Source organism: Balaenoptera acutorostrata, chromosome 3 (assembly GCF_949987535.1).
Source record: "Balaenoptera acutorostrata chromosome 3, mBalAcu1.1, whole genome shotgun sequence".
NCBI classification, from domain to species: Eukaryota; Metazoa; Chordata; class Mammalia; order Artiodactyla; family Balaenopteridae; genus Balaenoptera; species Balaenoptera acutorostrata.
This window is the reverse complement of record NC_080066.1, coordinates 6,868,936-6,893,464: the sequence shown is the minus strand read 5'-3', so window position 1 is coordinate 6,893,464 and position 24,529 is coordinate 6,868,936. Positions and strand designations below refer to the sequence as shown.

The 24,529-nt window shown below is 39.7% G+C and overlaps 1 protein-coding gene across 1 annotated transcript in view; it reads right to left on the bottom strand.

Annotated features, from left to right (window-relative positions):
• Positions 1-2,513: 2,513 nt before the first annotated feature.
• ITGA8 (integrin subunit alpha 8) overlaps positions 2,514-24,529 on the bottom strand; it is a 180,973-nt gene continuing 158,957 nt past the window's right edge. The window contains exons 28-30 of the mRNA XM_007196424.3: positions 22,021-22,122; positions 7,035-7,157; positions 2,514-5,325 (exon numbers count right to left, since the gene is read on the bottom strand). Coding sequence (XP_007196486.2) covers positions 5,239-5,325; positions 7,035-7,157; positions 22,021-22,122 — 312 coding nt within the window. The 3' untranslated portion in view covers positions 2,514-5,238. The remainder of the gene's footprint in view (positions 5,326-7,034; positions 7,158-22,020; positions 22,123-24,529) is intronic.

Here is a 24,529-nt window from a genome sequence, read left to right as displayed (position 1 = left end):
ATGCCCGGTTCCACACCACCGTTTCCACATGTTGTTTGGCAGCAACAGACTGAGCCGGCTCCTCCAGATCAGGTGGTGGGTGGCAAGAAGGGAGAGGACAGCGAGGAAGGATGCAAGCTTAGAAGGCCAGAAATCAACTTTTAATGTCATCAGAATTCTGAAGGAGAAAATCTGCTGTATGTGGGGAAAAGAACATTAGGCCCTAGGGAGGTACTGTGTTGGCATTCATGGATAGCAACCAAAGGTGTTCATGTTTTGGTTCTTCCTGAGGTCACCAGGGTGCTGTGTCTTATAAAGGTAACCTGTGAGATGGTCACCTTTCACAAAGGAAGTGTGCAACTCTGGAGGGAATTCTGCCTTTTCTCAGAATTCTCCAAGGAGTAGTCCTTATCTTATTTTGCCCACTCTAGGCACCCAGATCTCAACTCAACCTTTAGAAAGTTTTGATGCTGTTCAGCGTCTGCATATAAAATGGCTGGAAGTGACAAAGGTATCAACAATTTGGTGAGAAGGCTGAGCTCTCGTTGCATACATACAACTACAAAGCACTTTACTACTCTACAAGACACGACAAGACTTCTTTCATTTCCCCCACTATGAGCATGCGCAGCCTCTAACTGGTGGGGCTAGCCCATTATGGATTATTCTGGGTGCACTGTGGGGAAGTCTTGCCCCACTCAGCTAGTTTGTACTGGGATGGCACGTTGATTTTCAGCACCAATATTCCTGAATCTTATTTCCTTTTAAGTTTTTTCATCTGGGATACATAGGCACCTCTGGACCACCCTGAGTTTTTAGATATGTCTAGGCTTTAAAGTGTGAGTGAATATACAGTATGAAGTGAAGGATTCATTCTAGTGCTTGCTTTCGGCTATAAGAAAAGCATCCAGGCACTGGGTTCTTTTCACTGGAATTCATGAATACCAGAGAAGTGGCAACTATTTAAATACCTTTATGAGCAATAAATTGGTCTATATTGAATGGCTGATAAATATTAGAACTCAAAATTAAATGTGTACATTAAATGTACCAAATTCCAGTGAAATACAAATTGAAATAAAGTAATATTTGAAAATAATTACCAAAATATTTTAAAATGCTGACAGAATTATGAAGGAAATGGTATTTTAGGTTAATGCAAATTGATCTAATCCTCTTAAGAAACATATATTATCAAGAACTACAAAAATCTTCATATACTTTAACCAAACCACCTCACTCTCTTGAAGTTCACTCATTGAAATAACTAAAATAATGAAAAAGAAGCCTCATGTATGAAAGTATTCAATTTCATGCTATTCTTAATATGTGAATCTGTGAACAAGTATTTCCAATAAGAGGGTTGGTTAAACAAATGATGATCTGCTAATTGGATCAAACATTGGGTAACTATTATAACAACACTGTGTGAACACTATAAATAGGATAAAAAAATGTGTGTACCTCCAAGCTTTATAATGGGAGCAGATTACAGAAGTACATATTTCCCGTGATTATTACTGTGCACATATGTATATTCATTCATTCACTTTAGAACGTTTTTTGAGCACTGACTATATAACAGATGTTGGTGCTAGGTGTAGGAAACACAAAGGTGAAAGATATTCCTGCTCACACAGAGGGCCGGCCCAGCTGGAAAACAGTCATGAGAACAAACGGAAAAGTGTAGTCATTCACAAAATGCCATTGGAGAACAGGAGGAGCCTTTAAGTTGGCCGAAGACTCGAAGAAGGCTTCATAAAAAAGCGAAGATTTTTATATGGACAAAATTTGACAGCAACGTAGAGAAAAGAAATCAGTTGTATGAAAGTGTAGGTATTAGAAATGACTCACACCTTTTCAAACATATGTATTGAGATTTAATTCACATACCATAAAATTCAATGATTTAAAGCCTACAATCCAGTCCTTCTTAGTTTATTCATGCAGACATCACCACAATCTAAGTTTAGAACATGTTCATCATCCCAAAGAAGGGTCGCGTTCTCGCTCTTTCAAATCTCTTCCAATGTTAAATGTTTTTGTAGTAAAGAATCAAGGCGTGGGACTTCCGTGGTGGCACAGTTGTTAGGAGTCCACCTACCAATGCAGGGGACACGGATTTGAGCTCTGGTCTGGGAAGATCCCACATGCCCCAGAGCAACTACTGAGCCCGTGCACCACAACTACTGAGCCTGCACTCTAGAGCCCGCGAGCCACAACTTCTGAGCCTGCGTGCCACAACTACTGAGCCCGTGTGCCACAACTACTGAAGCCTGTGCCCCTGGAGCCCGTGCTCTGCCACAGAAGAGGCCACCGCCATGAGAAGCCCGCGCACTGCAACAGGGAGTAGCCCCTGCTTGCCTCAACTAGAGAAAGCCCGCACAGCAACGAAGACCCAATGCAGCCCAAAATAAATAAATAAATTTATTTTTTAAAAAAATGAAGGTGTAAAGACAGAAACCTTTGATGTCTGCCATTGTGGGAAAGCTTCATGTTGCTTGCAAAACAAACCACAAATATGTCATCATGTCTTTAATTTTTACTTTTATTAGTGACAAGGTAAATAGGTACATGAAAATCTTCACAGATGTCTACACATGTATTTAAATAAAGCAAGAGTTGAGTTCAAAGAGTGGGGCTTCAGTGGCGACTGGTCCATGTTGTTTACTTAGTGTATAAAAATCTCCAAGTTTATAAAACTTGATTTGCCCATTTTTTTTTTCCCATTCTTAAAAGCTAGCTGCAAGTATTTCAAAAGGCATATCTAAAATATAGATAGATTCTAAGAGAAGCACGGCACATTATGAATGACGAAAGTGATTGGCTTTACAAGATGAGAAGCAGATTCACTCAGTGCACTGTTAGGATATTCTCCATGCGGGGGGATGCTCAAGAACGCACCTGACCTCAGTGTGCGTTGATGGCCGGCTGTGAACTGCCTGCAGGTGGCAGCGCCTGTCCTTCTAGATGGGGACCACTCTTGGCTGAGACTGTGAGCCTGGAGCTTGCCTCTGAAGTCCTCATACCTGCTCTGTTCTGGATCCAGCCTTGCTCCTGGCACCTCGAGTCTCCTCCAGGTGTCTGTACTCCCTGGCTCATAGCGTCCCAGACCTAAGAGTTCCTTCTCAAAGGTTAGCTTAAAAGGCAATAGGTGTGTTTTCTCAGGGATCTTTTATGACCAAAGACCTTGAGGAGCTATTCTCTCTTGGCCAGAAGTCAGGCATAACGAGAAGAGTTGGGGCTTTATTTGGGGGAAGAGAGACCCATCTCTGTGATATGATTGGAGAGACATCCCTCCAATCATCTTACAGAAATGGCCACCTCCCTGTACGACCAATTCTACCCAGAGGCTGAGGCTGGTGTGGGACCCTCCAACTCTTTGAAACATGTGCAGTTCTCACCCAGTCAGCCGCACACACTGGGAGCCAGACTTCGGTTCCTGACAGCTTGAAACCACTACCATGACAGAATTTAACTCACAAGCAGGCAGAATATGAACTGTTCAGTGTATTCGTCCGTGTGCCTTTCATTTGGTTTCCAAAGAAGTTGCGCAGCTGTAGCCAAATGGCTCCTCTCCAGGTTAAGGCATGACCAAAAATTTAGTGTCTGTGAGTCTGGCTTATCTTTCAAATCAAGTGTGATTGTTGAAATAGGGATATAAATTTTCCAACTGCTTCATAAACTTAAGGATTTGGGTCTGCTGGTTCTATCATACTTAATATTCAGGATATTAATTTTAAAAATTACTAATGCCAGTGTAAACATGCTTTTGATACATAGGTCTATAAAATATTGCACATAAATATAAAATTTGTTCAGTATGTCTTCATAATAGTTTTTCATTATCATAAAAAGGATACAAACTTGGGCAGACTATATAAATTTGGCTGGACAATTTTACTTGAAAAATGATACTGTTACACATGATTATGGATTATTTACAAGAGTTTTAAACATAAAGTTTCTGTGATGGTTAAATTAAAGACAATGGGAAAATAGCTTAAGTAAAAATTATTTTCCAAAGTCATGTACTATAAAGATTAGCAGTAAAAATGAATAGTTAAGTGGGAATAGGCAATTCTAAATAAAATCCCTAGGAACCTGTTTTCTAGGTTCATCTCACATCTGCCTAACTTTATGTTTCCTCCTATTTATGTTTAACATGTCTTTTCTGTGAATATAAGTTTGAGGTATAGTAGAAAAAAATAGGTGTTTAATACCAAGCTAAATGTTGGCATTGCCTCTTGTAGATATTAAAAATAATATGTTTACCCAAATTATTAAATTGCTTTTTTATTAATGGACTCTAGAAATTTTACCATTACTTTTAAGCACCACCTAGGGTCAAGAGTCCCTGGAAATTTGTATATTGCTAATTAAGTCAACGGAAAGATGATTTTTTTTTTTTTGTAAAAGGAAATACAAATGCAACTTTTTGCAAAGCTAAATTAAGCAGATGTGAGTCCCTGGAAAGTGTGAATAAAAGTAATTTCAGGTAGAAGGCAGCAAGGTGTTAAGTGAAACGGTCTTCGTATACCAATTTGCTTTTCTTTAACGCTGTCTAAATCCTGACTAAGTTCTGTTAAATGATATATTCTGCACAAACTGGATCTCTCGGAAGGAAATCTAGTGAGTGATTTTGAAAACCAGCGAACCAAATCTTAATTTCCGAATCCTCTAGAGTATCAGCCTAGAGCCATGGAAAATAAATAAATAAATCGTTATCCTCACTTACAAAGATGATCTTTGCCGTTTCCAAAGTACTTTCACAGTCCCAACAGCATAGGCTGGTCTCCCTGAGCAGTAACGTCATTAGAAATGTTTCTTTTCCAGAGGGAGGTGTCCAATATTCCGTTGGATACAGTAGTGTCGGAAGGTTTGGTCCTAGTTCACCTTCTAAAGTCTATCCTAATTCAGACATTGCGTCTTTGAGACTTCAGTTGAATTTATCTGGAAAGCAACCTCACGTTCCCATACCCATTTCAAAGTGTCTGCCAAATACGGAAGGACTCAAGCCAAAGACATCTTCCACGATTGTCCATTGTTTCTGCAGCGTCGAGGATGCTTCCTTCCCCAAAAGGGTCACTGGGATCCGAGGCAACTTCTCCAAAGCACAGTGTAGACAAGGTGATACCATGGCCTTTCTATTTCTTAGGACACTGGCAGATACAGGAAAACCTTGGTTGAACCCTCCTGATCCTTCTTTTCTTTGAACTGGGCCAGTGTCGGAGTTTGTTTGGTCTTTGGTTTTCCTCTTCACGCCTCCGGGGTTTTCTCATTGGTCAGCCGTTCCCTGTCGTTCATATCATCCTGGGGGGGTCTTGCTCGGTCAAAGAATCCGCACTACAAAGAGAGAAACGGGCCAGCAAGTCAGGTCATCCTGAGAACTTGTGAAAGTCCTCATTCTAAGACTTTTCCCTTTATTTGTTGTCTAAGGAATTTGGTGCTCTGAGACTATAATCTGCCCAATTCTCCAAATTAGGAGGTGAAAGCAGTGTGTTCTTTACCTGCAGAGAGGAATTCATTGCCTACACAGAGCGTTTGTGTCCTTCCTGCCATGTCCATGGTGGTGGGAGAATGTTCATTTTATATAAACCGGTTATGGACCTCGTGTATTTTTCTGGGGTTACAGCAACCTGGCCCAAGGAGTCCCTCTCTGCTTTTCGACATGTTTTCTGGAGCCAGCAGCAATGTGAACTGCCAGCCAGGGATGGCAGATTCCTGAAGTGGACTTTGGGCTACCTTGGGATGGACTGAAGGAGGAAGTGAGGAGATGCTTGTCTATCTCTCTGCAGTTGGTGGAACATACAGTATATGGAGGAAAATTAGATGGGTCCTTTATTTCAATCCCAGAACATCTTCGTGACTCCGAAGATCAATCAGCAACTCAGGGAAGAGGTGATTATAGAAGTTTCATTCTCCTGAATTTCAAAGGAGTACTTGGTCTAGGAGAATATAACTTTTCCTAGAAACCTAGAACCTTAATTCTTATTGTTTCTTAGGTTGGAAGCCCAGTTTGTTGGGTTTGACTTATAACCATTGAGTCATCTTTCCTTTGTAGGACTAGAGCAATATTCTATCAATTGCTATGTATCGTTACATCATTTATGGACATGAAGTTTCTATAACAGACTAACATGAAAGTCTATTTGTAAAGGTAGACTGTGCAATAGACCTTTGTGGGCTCAGGATGGCACAAAACAGCTGATAATGATCAGGAAAGCCATTATTTAACTCAAAAGGCAAGGTTTTCTCAGTTTATTAAGCATGCCTCATGTTGTTTCAAAATAAAAATACACTATGATTTTGGAGAATGACAACAATAGCGATTAACTAAGATGTGACTGGATTAATTACTCTCACAGTCATGTCATTGTGACATTGTTTCTATTTTGGAATGGAAAGCTCTGTGAAACTTGGCAGTACTGTGGTTTGGGGACCAGAAATTAATTCACATTGTAGACTTTTAGCAGAAACTTCAGCAAAACACATGAAAGAGTAAGTTAAGGCTTCTTAATGGAGATGGACTCTTTGGCAAGATCAAAAAAGCAAGTCTGAGAATATTAGAACATGCATGATCTATGTGGGGTCATTGAAAGCCCATGTGATAGTTAATTACTATATTAATTGCATCCATGTAGTGCTTACAAAGAAAACTCTCAAAGTATTGCTGATAGGATTGTCTCAACAAAAAGCTTAAGATCTCGATTAATTAAATAAGAAAAAGAAGTCTTCATCATAACATGATCACTCCAAGCATATTGGAAAGAAGATCACAGGTCTTAGTTAATAAAGTCCAACTGTCTTTACATTTATTTACAAGAAAATGCAAGATAAAAGCGGCAGTAAACACCCTCAATCTTCTTAAATGTCAGTTCCATCAAGCATACTAAGTTTGCCAAAGCAAACAAGACCGTTTTCCCTTCATGTCCCTGTGTTGGAAATCCCCAAATCATGCCTCTAGCCTTGTCTTTTAAAATCCTAGGTATATCCTTCTAAATCCTCTCAGTGGCCTCTCTACTGAAAAAGGAAAAGAAAGCAAATAAACTTACCTTCCATAAAGCCAAGGTTAAAATGGCCAGAACCAATAATCCAAGAAGTATTGCTAGTATTATTACCCATAACGGGATCGAGAAGGAAACATTTGGGGTTGCCCAAATAACCGATGTTTTAATCTGGAATGGAACATAAAAGAAATGAGCTCTAACTTGAAAACTACTGGGTGAAATAGAGCAGTAATTACCAATAGAATACTGGGGGGAGTACTTCTGAAAGGATCCATGCAATAATTGAAATCACCCCAGGGGAGATTTGATGGTTTACAGCACTCAAACATGGCATCTTAAAAACTGGCACATTCCCAGGCCTCCCAGGTTAGGTGCAAGTCCAGTTACAGACACTTGGTGGGTGTTTGGCTTATACCAACCCAGAAACCCTAGAATAGAATTGAGGTGGACCAGGAACCAACAAGGTGGAAAGGAGTTACCTTAAATCGGGTTGGACCTTTTACGGCAAAAAACGGCTAAAAGTAGACCCTACAAAAAGCCAAGTCTGCCCACACGTTTCTCGACAGAACTGGGCTCACCTCACTGAGAGGTGAGCTTGCGAACAACCATGGACTGCTGGAGTGCAAGGATAGACATCACCTAATTCCCCATTTTACAGATGAGAAAATTGAGTCCCAGGGGGCTAAGTGATCCACAGATCTAATTAGTGTCACCGCCTCTTTAGCCCTAGGCTCTGTGCTGTATTAAGAAAGAGCCCATCATTGCTCTAGTAATCACAGTCATGTAAGGCCATGATGCATTTTATGAAAGTAACTCACATTTTATGAAAGTAACTGTAGTCAGCGACATGAACGCTAATTGTCCTGATGTATTGGAGCTGCCTTCAGTCTTAAATCCAATTTTCAGTTGCTATTGGGCCTCACTGAATTCCCCACTGTTGCAAGGGAACTTAGAGGAAAAATGAGACCTTCCCAGCAGGACTGCACGCTCCATGTGTGCGACCCACCCCTGCCTCCCCACGTAGGAGGAAGAAGCTCTCCTATAGCCCATGTGCTGGGGACCTGTGCCTCTGGAGACCCCCAAACAAAACCAAGGAGAGACCCAGCCCTGCCGCGCACACCTGCTGTCAAAGAAAAGAGAAAGAAAAACATTCCTGGTTCTAAAATGTTATTCACCAAAGCAGGCCTATCTGGTTTTGGAGAGAAGTGAGCATCGCCTCAGTTAAACTGCTTCATGTGCTCCTCGTTTGAACTGTGTTGGTTGGAAGGATCCTGAGTCTCGTCCTGACCCACATGCAGAAACTCTAGGCCACACTTCCCTAACCCACCAGGAGGTGAGGGTGAACTCAGGGTGGGTTGGTGGTTCTGGTGCTTCCCCTGGCTGGAAACATGGGTGTTTTCATAGCCTGTGCCCTAGCGCTGGGTCCTGCCTCTGCTCACGTCTTTTTCTTAAAAAATATTTATTTATTTGTTTTATTATTTATTTATTTATTGTGGCTGTGCCTGGTCTTAGTTGCGGCATGCGGGATCTAGTTCCCCACCCGGGGGTCGAACCTGGGCCCCCTGCACTGGGAGCGCGGAGTCTTACCCACGAGACCACGAGGGAAGTCCCTCTGCTCACATCCTTCCTTCCACCTTCTTAACTAGATCTGAGCATTCTGCCTGTGCTCTTCTTAGGCTGTCAAGGTTTTTATTGCTCCTTCATCCTGGTCCATGTCCCTTGTGCCACACACGTACTGATGACTTAATTCACTTGGTTCTCCAGCCCCAAGTATCATTTACATCCAGGCTGAGCAACGACACTGATGGTGGTGAAACTGCTAGAGATTCCACGTGGTGAGGAATGCCAGGGACTTGACAGATGCTCTCGACGAGAGAAAGGCTGGCGTAACCTACTCACCTTTGTACCTTCCTCCTTTGCCCGTTAGCTTCCCTGGCCGGTGTTGCCCCTATTCATCCAGAGCATCGATAGGAAGTGCAACGTTCCATGACCACAATGGGATCACACTCACCCTACTTGACACGGTTTGAGGACAGGACACATGGTACCAATTTTGAAGAAATGCATTGCAAGGACTCAAACATCTCCATGCCACCTGGAATCTGCAGCCTAAGTAATTTACTCTGAAGTGATCCTCTGCATGGATACGGCTCCACAAGCCAGTTGGGGACCAGACCATTTCTCTTTATATCCCTTTTCCTTGGTGAATTACATCTGATAATGTATGAAATCAGTGCTCAATCCTGCATCTTAAGGTGCGCAGAGAAAGGGCATGAAATGATAACTTAAAATGACCCTAATATTACTGGAGGCACACTGATACAGTTGTGTTTTTTTTTAACATCTTTATTGGAGTATAATTGCTTTACAGTGGTGTGTTACTTTCTGCTGTATGACAAAGTGAATCAGCTCTATGTATACATATATCCCCATATCCCCTCCCTCTTGTGTCTCCCTCCCACCCTCCCTACCCCACCCCTCTAGGTGGTCACAAAGCACTGAGCTGATCTCCCTGTGCTATGCAACTGCTTTGCACTAGATATCTATTTTACATTTGGTAGTGTATATGTGTCCATGCCACTCTCTCACTTCTTCCCAGCTTACCCTTCCCCCTCCCTGTGTCCTCAAGTCCATTCTCTACGTCTGCATCTTTATTCCTGTCCTGCCCCGAGGTTCTTCGGAACCATTTTTTTACTTTTTTTTTAGGTTCCATATATATGTGTTAGCATACGGTATTTGTTTTTCTCTTTCTGACTTACTTCACTCTGTATGACAGACTCTAGGTCCATCCACCTCACTACAAATAACTCAATTTCATTTCTTTTTATGGCTGATTAATATTCCATTGTATATGTGTACCACATCTTCTTTATCCATTCATCTGTCGATGGACACTTAGGTTGCTTCCCTGTCCTGGCTGTTGTAAATAGTGCTGCAGTGAACACTGTGATACATGACTCATTTTTAATTATGGTTTTCTCAGGGTATATGCCCAGTAGTGGGATTGCTGGGTCATATGGTAGTTCTATTTTTAGTTTTTTAAGGAACCTCCATAGTGCCTGTATCAATGTAAATTCCCACCAACAGTGCAAGAGGGTTCCCTTTTCTCCACACCCTCTCCAGCATTTATTGTTTGTAGATTTTTTGATGATGGCCATTCTGACCGGTGTGAGGTGATACCTCATTGTAGTTTTAATTTGCATTTCTCTAACGATTAGTGATGTTGAGCATCCTTTCATGTGTTTGTTGGCAATCTGTATATCTTCTTTGGAGAAATGTCTATTTAGGTCGTCTGCCCATTTTTGGATTGGGTTGTTTGGTTTTTTTTGATATTGAGCTGCATGAGCTGCTTGTATATTTTGGAGATTAATCTTTTGTCAGTTGCTTCATTTGCAAATATTTTCTCCCATTCTGAGGGTTGTCTTTTCGTCTTGTTTATGGTTTCCTTTGCTGTGCAAAAACTTTTAAGTTTCATTAGGTCCCATTTGTTTATTTTTGTTTTTATTTCCTTTTCTCTAGGAGGTGGGTCAAAAAGGAACTTACTGTGATTTACGTCATAGAGTGTTCTGCCTATGTTTTCCTCTAAGAGTTTGATAGTGTCTGGCCTTACATTTAGGTCTTTAATCCATTTTGAGTTTATTTTTGTGTATGGTGTTAAGGAGTGTTCTAATTTCATTCTTTTATATGTAGCTGTCCAGTTTTCCCAGCACTACTTATTGAAGATGCTGAATTTTCTCCATTGTATATTCTTGCCTCCTTTATCAAAGATAAAGTGACCATATGTGCATGGGTTTATCTCTGGGCTTTCTATCCTGTTCCATTGATCTATATTTCTGTTTTTGTGCCAGTACCATACTGTCTTGATTACTGTAGCTTTGTAGTATAGTCTGAGGTCAGGGAGCCTGATTCCTCCAGCTCCGTTTTTCTTTTTCAGTATTGCTTTGGCTATTTGGAGTCTTTTCTGTTTCCATACAAATTGCGAAATTTTTTGTTCTAGTTCTGTGAAAAATGCCATTGGTAGTTTGATAGGGATTGCATTGAATCTGTAGATTGCTTCAGGTAGTATAGTCATTTTCACAATGTTGATTCTTCCAATCCAAGAACATGGTATATCTCTCCATCTGTTTGTATCATCTTTAATTTCTTTCATCAGTGTCTTACAGTTTTCTGCATACAGGTCTTTTGTCTCCTTAGGTAGGTTTATTCCTAGGTATTTTATTCTTTTTGTTGCATTGGTAAATGGGAGTGTTTCCTTAATTTCTCTTTCAGATTTTTCATCATTATTGTATAGGAATGCAAGAGCTTTCTGTGCATTAATTTTGCATCCTGTTACTTTACCAAATTCATTGACTAGCTCTGGTAGTTTTCTGGTAGCATCTTTAGGATCCTCTATGTATAGTATCATGTCATCTGCAAACAGTGACAGTTTTACTTCTTCTTTTCCAATTTGTATTCCTTTTATTTCTTTTTCTTCTCTGATGGCTGTGGCTAAAACTTCCAAAACTATGTTGAATAATAGTGGTGAGAGTGGGCAACCTTGTCTTGTTCCTGATCTTAGTGGAAATGGTTTCACTTTTTCACCATTGAGAACGATGTTGGCTGTGGGTTTGTCATATATGGCCTTTATTATGTTGAGGTAGGTTCCCTCTATGCTTACTTTCTGGAGAGTTTTTTAATTATAAATGGGTGTTGAATTTTGTTAAAAGCTTTTGCTGCATCTATTGAGATGATCATATGGTTTTTATCCTTCAATTTGTTAATATGGTGTATCACATTGATTGATTTGCGTATACTGAAAAATCCTTGCATTCCTGGGATAAACCCCACTTGATCTTGGTGTGTGATCCTTTTAATCTGCTGTTGGATTCTGTTTGCTAGTATTTTGTGGAGGATTTTTGCATCTATGTTCATCACTGATATTGGCCTGTAGCTTTCTTTTTTTGTGACATCTTTGGTTTTGGTATCAGGGTGATGGTGGCTTCGTAGAATGAGTTTGGGAGTGTTCCTCCCTCTGCTATATTTTGGAAGAGTTGGAGAAGGATAGGTGTTAGCGCTTCTCTAAATGTTTGATAGAATTCGCCTGTGAACCCATCTGGCCTGGGGCTTTTGTTAGTTGGAAGATTTTTAATCACAGTTTCAATTTCAGTGCTTGTGATTGGTCCGTTCATATTTTCTATTTCTTCCTGGTTCAGTCTTGAAAGGTTGTGCTTTTCTAAGAATTTGTCCATTTCTTCCAGGTTGTCCATTTTATTGGCATAGAGTTGCTTGTGGTAATCTCTCATGATCGTTTGCATTTCTGCAGTGTCAGTTGTTACTTCTCCTTTTTCATTTCTAGTTCTGTTGATTTGAGTCTTCTCCCTTTTTTTCTTGATGAGTCTGGCTAATGGTTTATCAACTTTGTTTATCTTCTCAAGGAAACAGCTATTAGTTTTACTGATCTTTGCTATTGTTTCCTCATTTGTTTTTCATTTATTTCTGATCTGATCTTTATGATATCTTTCCTTCTGCTAATTTTTGCAGTTTTTTTGTTCTTTTTTCTCTAAATGCATTAGGTGTAAGGTTAGGTTGTTTATTTGAGATGTTTCTTGAGGTAGGATTGTATTGCTATAAACTTCCCTCTTAGAACTGCTTTTGCTGCATCCCATAGGTTTTTGGGTCATCGTGTTTTCATTGTCATTTGTTTCTAGGTATTTTTTGATTTCCTCTTTGATTTCTTCAGTGATCTCTTGGTTATTTAGTAGCATATTGTTTAGCCTCCATGTGTTTGTATTTTTTACAGTTTTTTTTCTTATAATTGATATCTAGTCTCATAGCATTGTGGTCGGAAAAGATACTTGATACGATTTCAGTTTTCTTAAATTTACCAACGCTTGATTTGTGACGCAAGGTATGATCCATCCTGGAGAATGTTCCATGAGCCCTTGAGAAGAAAGTGTATTCTGTTGTTTTTGGATGGAATGTCCTATAAATATCAATTAAGTCCATCTTGTTTAATGTATCATTTAAAGCTTGTGTTTCCTTATTTATTTTCATTTTGGTTGATCTGTTCATTGGTGAAAGTGGGGTGTTAAAGTCCCCTATATGATTGTGTTACTGTCGATTTCCCCTTTTATGGCTGTTAGCATTTGCCTTATTGTATTGAGGTGCTCTTATGTTGTGTGCATAAATATTTACAATTGCCATATCTTCTTCTGGGATTGATCCCTTGATCATTATGTAGTGTCCTTCTTTGTCTCTTGTGATAGGCTTTACTTTAAAGTCTATTTTGTCTGATATGAGAATTGTTATTCCAGCTTTCTTTTGATTTCCATTTGCATGGCATATATTTTTCCATCCCCTCACTTTCAGTCTGTATGTGTCCCTAGGTCTGAAGTGGGTCTCTTGTAGACAGCATATATATGGGTCTTGTTTTATGTATCCATTCAGCCAGTCTGTGTCTTTTGGTTGGAGTGTTTAATCCATTTACATTTAAGGTAATTGTGAATGTGTATGTTCCTATTACCGTTTTCTTAGTTGTTTTGGGTTTGTTTTTATAAGTCTTTTCCTTCTCTTGTGTTTCCTGCCTAGAGAAGTTCCTCTAGCATTTGTTGTAAAGCTGGTTTGGTGGTGCTGAATTCTCTTAGCTTTTGCTTGTCTGTAAAGGTTCTAATTTCTCCGTTGAATCTGAATGACATCCTTGCTGGGTAGAGTAATCTTGGTTGTAGGTTTTTCCCTTTCATCCCTTTGAATATGTCCTGCCACTCCCTTCTGGCTTGCAGAGTTTTTGCTGAAAGATCAGCTATTAATCTTATGGGTATTTCCTTGTAAATTATTTGTTGCTTTTCCCTTAATTTTTGATAGCTTGATTAATATGTGTCTTGGCGTGTTTCTCCTTGTATTTATCTTGTATGGGACTCTCTGTGCTTCCTGGACTTGATCATTTCCTTTCCCTTATTTAGGGAAGTTTTTTGAACTATAATCTCTTCAAATATTTTCTCAGTCCCTTTCTTTTTCTCTTCTTCTTCTTGGACCCCTGTAATTCGAATGTTGGTGCATTTAATGTTGTCCCAGAAGTCTCTGAGACTGTCCTCAATTCTTTTCATTCTTTTTTCTTTATTCTGCTCTGTGGTAGTCATTTCCAGTATTTTATCTTCCAGGTCACTTATCTGTTCTTCTTCCTCAGTTATTCTGCTATTGATTGCTTCTAGAGAATTTTTAATTTCATTTATTGTGTTGTTCATCATTGTTTGTTTGCTCTTTAGTTCTTCTAGGTCCTTGTTAAACGTTTCTTGTATTTTCTCCATTCTGTTTCCAAGATTTTGGATCATGTTTACTATCATTACTCTGAATTCTTTTTCAGGTAGACTGCCTATTTCCTCTTAATTTGTTTGGTCTGGTGGGTTTTTACCTTGCTCCTTCTTCTGCGTATTTCTCTGTCTTCTCATTTTGCTTGACTTACCGTGTTTGGGGTCTCCTTTTCGCAGGCTGCAGGTTTGTAGTTCCCGTTGTTTTTGGTGTCTGCCCCAGGTTGCTAAGGTTGGTTCAGTGGGTTTTGTAAGCTTCCTTTTGGAGGGGACTGATGCCTGTGTTCTGGTGAATGAGGCTGGATCTTGTCTTTCTGGTGGGCAGGACCGTGCCTGGTGGTGTGTTTTGGGCCGTCTGTGAACTTAGTATGATTTTAGGCAGCCTTTCTGCTAATGGGTGGGGTTGTGTTCCTGTCTTGCTAGTTGTTTGGAATGGGGTGTCCAGCACTGGAGTTTGCTGGTTGTTGAGTGGAGCTGGGTCTTAGCGTTGAGATGGAGGTCTCTGGGAGAGCTTTCGCCCTTTGATATTACGTGGGGCCAGGAGGTCTCTGGTGGGCCAGTGTCCTGAACTCGGCTCTCCCACCGCAGAAGCTCAGGCCTGACACCCGGCTGGAGCACCAAAACCCTGTCAGCCACACGGCTGCAGCATCCATCTGCCATTATTGTTGCTTTCTTTCTCTCTCAACAACTGAGCCCGATAACATACACCCTCTTTCTCCTGAACCGGGAGAAGCTGAAGGAAAGCTGGTGGGAGCAAGAGGAGCCACAGTCCCAGTTGAGGCTTTATTCCATTGAAGTCAAAACAGCACGAGCCCCCTTTTTCCTGCGCCCTGCACCAACTTTCCCAGTATGCGAGCTGCTGCCTCACTTCCGCCTTCTGATACAGCTTTAAGAATGAGAATTTCAGAATTTTGGAACTACAAAGGGTAGTAGTGGTCATGCACTCATAAGCCAGTTACAGTGACCTAGGAGAGAGAAAATCTGGTGCCATGGACAATTCTGAGGTTTCTTGTAAATGTCTCTTCCCCCTAAGCTCTAAGTCCACTAAGGAAACAACATAGTTTTGGTCTGTATTTTGTGCATGTGTTAGAGATCACCAAAATTTACTAATAGATAATTTACAGGAAGACAGGCAACAATACTTTTCCATGTTCCCTCTTCTGATTTACCTAATTAATATCTGAAGTCACCTCCCAATGTTTCATTATAACATAGGAAACAGTTCTCGTTTTGTAAGTTAAAAAAAAAAAGCTAAGCTAAAGGAGTTGAAATAAGGGCCGATGGTCTGTTCAAATTGTTGGTTTAATAAAAAGAAATGGAATGAGAGAAGAGCTGCTGAGTTTCTTTGCCACTTGGCTATTGCAGGCTTCAATGTCTTATCTATAAAACTAGTCTGTCGGCATACAGATGGCCAAAAGGCACATGAAATGATGCTCAACATCACTAATTATAAGAGAAATGCAAATCAAAACTAGAATGAGGTATCGCCTCACACTGGTTAGAATGGCAATCATCAAAAAGTCTACAAAAAATAAATGCTGGAGAGGGTGTGGAGAAAAGAGAACCCTTTTACACTGTTAGTGGGAATGTAAATTGGTACAGCCACTATGGATCACAGTATGGAGGTTCCTTAAAAAACTAAAAATAGAGCTACTGTATGATCCAGCAATCCCACTCCTGGGCATATATTTGGAGAAAATCATAATTCAAAAAGATACATGCACCCCAATGTTCACTGAAGCACTACGTATTTACAATAGCCAGGACATGGAAGCAACCTAAATGTCCATCGAGAGATGAATGGATAAAGAAGATATGGTACAAATATACAATGAAATATTACTCACCCATAAAAAAGAACGAAATAATGCCATTTGCAGCAACATGGATGGACCTGGAGATTGTCATACTCAGTGAAATAAGTCAGACACAGAAAGACAAATATCATATGATATCGCTTATATGCGGAATCTTAAAAAATGGTACAAATGAACTTATTTACAAAACAGAAATAGAGTCACAGATGTAAAAAAACAATCTTATGGTTACCAGGGTGGAAAGGGGGGAGGGATAAATTGGGAGACTGGGGTTGACATATACATACTACTATATATAGAATAGATAACTAATAAGGACCTATTGTGTAGCACAGGGAACTCTACTCAATACTCTGTAATGGCCTATATGGGAAAAGAATCTAAAAAAAGAGTGGATATATGTACGTATAACTGATTCACTTTGCTGTACAGCAGAAACTAATGTTGTAAATCACCTATACTCCAATAAAAATTAAAAGAAAAAACCAACCCCCCCCCCACCCCCCGCCATGGTCTACCTGTAGAAACAAGCAGGAGAGGTCACTCACAAAGACCTAATAATGATATTTGAAGGTTTTTTTGCAGAAGTGGTGGAAAAGTACAAATAAAACATTAAATTGAATGGGGTATGCTTATTAGGGTGTGTAGAAGCAGAAAACAGCTTTATAAGGTATAATTACAAAATGTACTGGCTTTCTGTTTGCATTCGCTTCCAAAGAGTCTGACAACAGTCTTAAAACAGTCTCAGAGAAGATGATCACTGATATCCTTATCCGTTGCAAAATCTGAAATTCTCATCACCAAAACTTTTGCAGTCTGCTCCTGGTAACATTATGTTCATTTGAAAAATACCATTTCATACCCTTTCTCTGAGCACTTGCAGTGGAAGGATTATGCATGTCATATACGTTCACCATCTGTAATTAACTCAGGGGAAAGGACATAGAGATTTAAAGGAAGGCAAACTTAGTGACTTTGCTCCCAAGCCTGCATTCTGCTCTCCTCGCCTGCTGCCTTTAGGACTTCTATGTGGCACGGAGGCTGCCCGATCTCGATCTAAACCGGGTGCAGATGCAGAGACCTTCCGTCGCCTCTGGTGGCTCCCTAAGCTTATCTAGGTTTTTCACTGCCTAGTTGAGAAGTTGTTACACTAGCGACAGTAGAAATACAGAACAACAGTAGTGTCCCAGAGCATGTCTTCGGATTTCCAGGGCTGAGGATTTAGATGGCTGCTGCCAGAAAAGGGTGGATGAGTCAAAGGTAACACATCATTGGGAGAGTCACCCAGGTCTTGGAAGAAGAGGTCTTTCTGAGAACACATTGATTAGGGAGTCGGGTGACATATTCAGGTCTGTAAATGGCAACGGGGCATTTCATCTGCAAGTGGAAACAGGTAAAGCCAAGCTTTCCTGAGACTCAATACTCTGTATAGACGAGAAACTTGAACTCTACAGGGAAGCTTAAAAGAAAAGAATTAATTGATCACTTTTATAGGACCAGCATTTATTTAAATTTGTCATAGTCCTGTGGAAACCCTAGGATGGTTTGGAAGAAGCTTGGCCACGAAATAAAATGTTGAAAAATACCCAGACTTTGTTATTTCTAATATTTATATTTGGCAGCTCATTTTGACAAGCTCACAAGAAGCTTAGATTATCCATTGGATAATAAATGAGAAAAGTAGGTCTTAATTTCTAGAGTTCCTAATGACTTAACACCAATTTATAGTAAGAATTTTTCATTCATTTTGAATAAGATTTATTAAACACCCTATGTTCTCTGAAGCTCTGTTGGTATTATCAACAGCTCCAAGCTGGAACACTATAACTCCACTGTAGATCAGTGCTCTCCAATGGAAATATAATGCAAGCCATGTATGTCATTTAAAATTTTATAGTCATCACATTTAAAAAGAGTAAAAAGAAACATGGGGCATTAATTTTAATAATATATTTTATTTGACCCTAAATATCAAAATTATCATGTAATTGATATAAATTATATCAACATGTAATTGATATAAAAATATTCTTCCTTTTTTTTTCTTTTTTTTTACTAAGTCTCCAAAATCCAGTGTTTATTTTACACTTGCAGCAAGTGACAACTGCTGGATTTTTATTGGTTAAAGTAAAATGTAGTCTTACCCAAAAAATAAAGCTGCATTTAATGGAAAAAATATCTTATACTGCTACAGTTTTAAAGTTTACATTTAAATGAGTTAAAATGAAGTAAAACTACTAGTTCAGTTCTTCAGTCACTCCACCCACATCTGGGGTCCTCACCATCCATGGTAATGTGGTGAGTGGCTACCATATTGAACTGCACAGCTCGAGAACTTTTGTATAATCTCATACAATGGTGTGTTGAGCCAAATTACCCAAGTCCCCTGTTTATTAGATTCATTCATCAAGAAGGTGGTCCCAAGGTGGATGATGGGGTGTATTTAGGACTAAAGCTTTACTTTAAGAACATGGGTTTTTGACTACATATTTCAACTGCTTTAAGAAAGAGTCACCTTGAGTAACTTGAGTACTTAAAACGTAGGGAGAAAAATTCAATTACATGCCAACTAATTAACAAAATGTTGTTTTTTTTAATGTATCAAGAACCTATGGCTATTTAAAGAAATAGTATAAAATTTTAACAATCCACTTAATATAACTATCTGCAATTTTAGGAAGGGGGGGGTCCATGAATTGTAAGTGGTTTAGATGTTCTTAAAGCGATGCTAAGTAGGGAACATTTAATCTTACCTTCATCATGTTGTAAATCTTGTTGTTCTTTATTATGGTGGAAAGACCATAAATAAGTCTTTAATATGCCTACATTTTATCGTTGACATTTATGATATGTTTTTGTATATTTTGACAAAATACCAAGGTAGAAGGAAAAAGCTCTGTCGTATTTGCAATGGTAATTAATGTTGATGTCTGTATTTATGTATCACAAAATCTTGTGTAAACATACTTCAGTGGGGTCACAAGAATGTTTTATATAAATGTACCAAGACACCCTACCTAGAGTTCCATTTAGAACAAAATAATAACATGAAGTGGACCAGCTGAACATATCTTTTAACAACATTCAAATAGCCCGTATAAGAAAAGAAGTCCTGTGATAAGTTTGAACTCCAGACAATTGTTTCATGTAAGAGATCCATTTTAAGATTCTGAAGTTTTGCTAACAACTCAAAAAGTCAATTGGACTCATAGTTTATGTGTGAGTTCTTAATTAAGGATTTTACTGAAATATTTTATAATAACTGTCTTTGGAGTTACACCAGACAATAATATCCTCTTCTAGATGTAAATTATTCGGCTTTAGTCACATGACACACAAATGCCAAAGTTTATGAATAGGCAAAAAAAGTGTTCAAATAACTGAATGATTTTTTTTTTTCTTCTGGGCTGTAATGATTCAGCATTTAGTCATATCCCCTTTACATCATGCAACCTTTCCCTTGCCTCTGAACACAAGTGTCACCTGGCACGGAGAGTTCATTTGTTACAAACACAGACACTGTGCCAGTAGCAGGTGGGGGTTACTATTTTCTTCAATATGGAAAGTTTATCTAGGGTTCAAGAAATGGTTGCATTATGACCATGTTGAAAAGGAAGCACAGATAGAGTACTCACGGCACACAAGGGCCTAGTAAAACAAGCACATATTTTTGTCTTATTACCAAAGAAGGAACCGAGATGCTATCCCCAGTGGCGGAGTGTGGATTGGAGCTCTGATAATCCTCCAACCACCGAGTCCAACTGATTCTACCACCAGAAAGCAACTCCCTTCTGCTGGGTCCTTTTCAAGATAAGGATGACAGGATTTTTGAGAACACGCTCTAAGAAACATCTGCCAGCTCCAAGCACAGTCCTCTCAAATCAAGCCTGTAGGGCACAGCTAACTTCCTACCGGCAACATCTCCTTCAGTCAGTCAGGCATTGGGAGACCTAAAAAGTTTTCCCATAACCTTTACATAAATGGTGCAGTAAATCATCTACATCAGATAACAAGACTTTTTAAAAGATGCAGGAACAAGGGTGGTAGGGACGGGGGAAGCATGTATCTGATCATTTTGTGGATCTTTTGAGATGAGTTGAGAACAGCAGGCTGGCACCTGTGGCCAGGACAGAAAGACGCAATCCTGCTGATGGAATTGACTGTCACATATGTTTCTGTTATGGAGCGTGTGCTCAGAGAAAACAAAGGACCCAGATTTATCTCCCTTAGAGTCACAAGCCTTTGAACCTCCTTGGATGAACATTCTGTATTAAAAACCCAAAGCCTCTGTTTTCTAGGTTGAACGTAAATCCAAACTCCAGCAGACATCTCGTAAGAGAAACAGAGGCAAGCTAAGTGAAGAAAGATGTGGCAGTATTTGCTTTAAATGCCACCAAAGTTTACTGAAATATTTTGACTGTGTGAATCCATGGATGTTTCCAATTGGACTTCCTGGACTTTGCTGGGGAAGGTAAGACATTTTGGGAGGGTTACTATTACTGAGACCTGAGACTTAACTCGTTTTAGGTACAAAGCTAGAGCTTTTTATACATAATTTTAATAATCTTCTTAACAATACTTTCAGGTCAATGTGGTTAACAGCCTCAGCAAAGTACATAGAGTGATTTCCAGAAGGTTTCCACTTAGAGCAGGGTGGATCCAGGGTGAAGGCCGGGAGAAGCTGTTTTGAAATCTGTGGATTTTCTTCGATGCTGCCTGCCTGTGTTAGATGTTCCCAATCCTAGCTCCACTGCAGAATCATCACTTGTAGAGCTTTCAAAGCACGGTGGCAGGGCTCCACCCGACTCACTCAATGCTGATGTTTTGGGTGGGGTCTGAGCGTGTATAAACCCTAAAAGTCACATGGATGGTGATTCTTTGCATACTCAGGGTTGAAAATCACCAATCAAGGGATGAATTTAAATTACGAAAAGTAGATTCGGCTAGAAAGAGTAAATATCAGTTACCTTTTTAAGACCTAGGCTGAAGAGAAATTACGAGAGTATCGACTTTTACACCGTCCGAAGCAATGCTTCTCAAACATGACAGGGTACCTGCTGCCCTGAGGATTTTGATAAAAGGCAGATTCTGACTCAGCAGGTCTGGAGTGACACCTGTTTCTGAATTTCTAACAGTTTCTTAGGTACTGCTGATACTGCTGGTCTGCAAAACACATTTTGAGTAACAAGGACCTGGGGACCAGAATCCAAGTCGAGGTTGCAAGTTTCTATGGCGTGACCAAGAGATGACGTTTACATGTTACCAGTGCTTCCCGGAGCCCTGACTGTGGTCACTGTCACTGTTAAAGGCAGAGTTTTGGTGACCGTGCCTGTTCATCCCCTGTCATCTGTTCTCCCCTCTGCTCTGCACGGCCTTGCCAGGTTGCTGAGGAGGCCAGCAGTTGTGCTATGACAGATATGTGGGTGTCAGTCATGTTTAATAGCCTAAATTTAAAACCTATTTCATTCAAATGAAGCTCAGAGTGTACTTCTCTCTTCCCCCAGGTATTACTGGTCTTTGTTTAGAAAGGAAAGATGACTGGCCCTGTAGCGGGTCTGTGGCAACTGTCCCTAAGGAAGAGAGTTGCCCTCGCCACCTCACTCACCAGGCTGTCTTTAAAATTACAGTCGGTATGACTTCATTCTGATGATCATTACTATCTGGACCTCTTTCAGACAAAAGAGCCTAATTAAAAAAACGGTGTTAGTCCTGAATTTTGTGGGGGAGGGGTAGAAATTCACACTGAAGGCTTAAAAATTTGATCAAATAACACTAAGGAATTTCCAGACTGAAATAAGAAAGTAGTGATCTGAAGCGGGAAACTTTTCTCAAGCCACTGTAATAAGCATGTAAACCTACCACAAGCAAAACAGTGATTTAAAAAATAATTTCAATAAAATTATTTGTACCTATATATTTTAAGATACTCACTGCTATGCTGCCTTCAGGGAGTTTGGCTGGCTGATCTTTATAAGGCATCTTCTTAACTTCAAAGGACACCAGGGATGCAAGAGAATAGGGATCATTTTTCCTCTGAAATTAAAAATATTTAGTTAAGTATAGTCCATGTAAAGCTTTTAAACGTTATATTGGCAGCCAACCAGTTGTTTTTCATGTTGTCCGCTTCCAAAGCAAAATTTCCTGCTTCCTTCTCTCTTCCTTTTCTCTCTTTACTTTTTCCCCATCCATCTATCCATTCATGATCCATTCATCATCTCCCCGTCCATCTTCCATCCATCATCCACCCATCATCCACCCATCATCCACCCATCATCCACCCATCCATCACCCATTCACTATCCATCCAACCAACCATTCATCTTCTTCTTATTTCTAAAGATAATTCATCTTATGAACAAAAGGCTTGGCATAATAAGATTAAAATAAAAACAGAAAAGCAGAGTTCCTAAAAGGAGTAAGCACAAGTGCCATTAGTGAAGAACATAACAGGGAGACATCGTGGGTTACAAATTCTTGTTATCTGAGAGAAGGAAATATTTTAGGAGAGAGACTGCTGCTAAGTTACAAAGAAATTAATCACATTTCATCGTATACAGAAGACCCAGAACAGATCTCTCAGTCATGGCACTATTAGGATTTGGGGTTGGTTAAGGAACTGTCCTGGGCATTGTAGGATGTCTAACAGCATCCATGGCATCTACCCGCTAGATGCCAGTAGCACCCCTCACCCATTTGTAACAATTGAAAATGTCTCTAATTACTGCCAGTGTGCCCTGGGGAGCAAAATCCCCCTGGTTAAGAACCACCGACCTAGAGGCATACAGTGTTCTTGACAGAACTTTTCAGCAAGTTCTTTTTGTTTAATCGGTTCTCATATTAACTGTTGATTAAGGTCAAGGGAAAGTATTTAAGAGTAACTCAAGGAAAACCATTCTGAGAACTTAAGCTCCCGTGGTTCTCCTCCATTTAGCCTGAGACAGTGATGAGAGCTACCCAGGGGTGGGCTGTAGCTGGCTCATAATGGCGCTGGAGAGCAGAACGTTAAAATTTCAAGAATTTTGAGTACCTGTTGTTAAATAGAGCCATTATTAAAACAAGTTATATATACATAAACGTTAGTAAATTATATTTTTAAAAAGGTAATAAACACTCTAAACTCAGTACTTAGTAATAATTTTATTGCATTTTACTATTATCTATGCTCTTGATATTATTTAAGTCTATTGTATCTGTAGGGGAAATACTGTATGATGGTGTGCTGCTCTGCATCTCTTCCCAACTCCATATTCAGTGATGTCATGTTGGCAGCTTGAAATTGACCATGGCGGGAACAGTTACACCATGGGAATCAGCAAATGTTATATTTCAGAGTTTTTTTCCCTCCAGAAAGTGGTTTATTAAACATTTACTAGCACTTCCCCATCTATAATCCAATGTTGAGTTTCTTGAGCCCAATCCAGCAGGTTGCATTGTAATAATTTAAATATTTTTACAAATTTTTTTTTCTCCTGTGGTTCAATTTTTTCTCCTTTCAATAAACCCCATTTCTTCTGCGTGATGAGGACAGGCTAGAGTATGCAAAACTTTTATATATACTTAAAGTCACTATTTCTTTGGCTTTTTTGTTTTTTCTGTCCTGACATTATAGGGTAAGCAACTTTGTTCATTTGGAAAAATTCATTTTTGGTCGTTATTCTTCCTATGTTCTCTTGTCTCCTGGCATTTCCATTTTAACTGAAAGCTGGATTTTTGTTTGTGTGAGAAGTGTTTTTTAAAATGTGGAAATCTTTGCTCATAAAATCTTGTGTGTACTTGGTGATTTAAATCTACTTTCCTTAATACCATGGCTGATAGACTCAGAGGAGACATGACAAATTCTGGTAATGAGATTCTGTGCATAAGGGTTATAAAACATATTCAAATGTGTGTCCAGGCTCCCAAACCTTCAAAGAACAAGTTTTCTTTAGTCTCCAAGTTCAATAAAAAAACACTGATAGAGCTTCCCTGATGGCGCAGTGGTTGAGAATCCGCCTGCCAATGCAGGGGATACGGGTTCGAGCCCTGGTCTGGGAAGATCCCACATGCCACGGAGCAACTAGGCCCGTGAGCCACAACTACTGAGCCTGCGCGTCTGGAGCCTGTGCTCCGCAACAAGAGAGGCCGTGATAGTGAGAAGCCCGCGCACCGCGATGAAGAGTGGCCCCCGCTTGCCACAACTAGAGAAAGCCCTAGCACAGAAACGAAGACCCAACACAGCCATAAATAAATAAATAAATAAATATTTTAAAAAAAAAAAACACTGATAGAAAATAATTCCCTTGCTCTTGAAGTCATATCTTTGGGAAACAAATCATGAGTGAACTCTATCTCCGAATCAACTCTAGATGTAAAGTTTTTGTCCTACACGATATTCTGCATTTATGAACATGGAAATTTCTTAATGAATAACAAATGAACTTAATTACAAAGTAGAAATAGA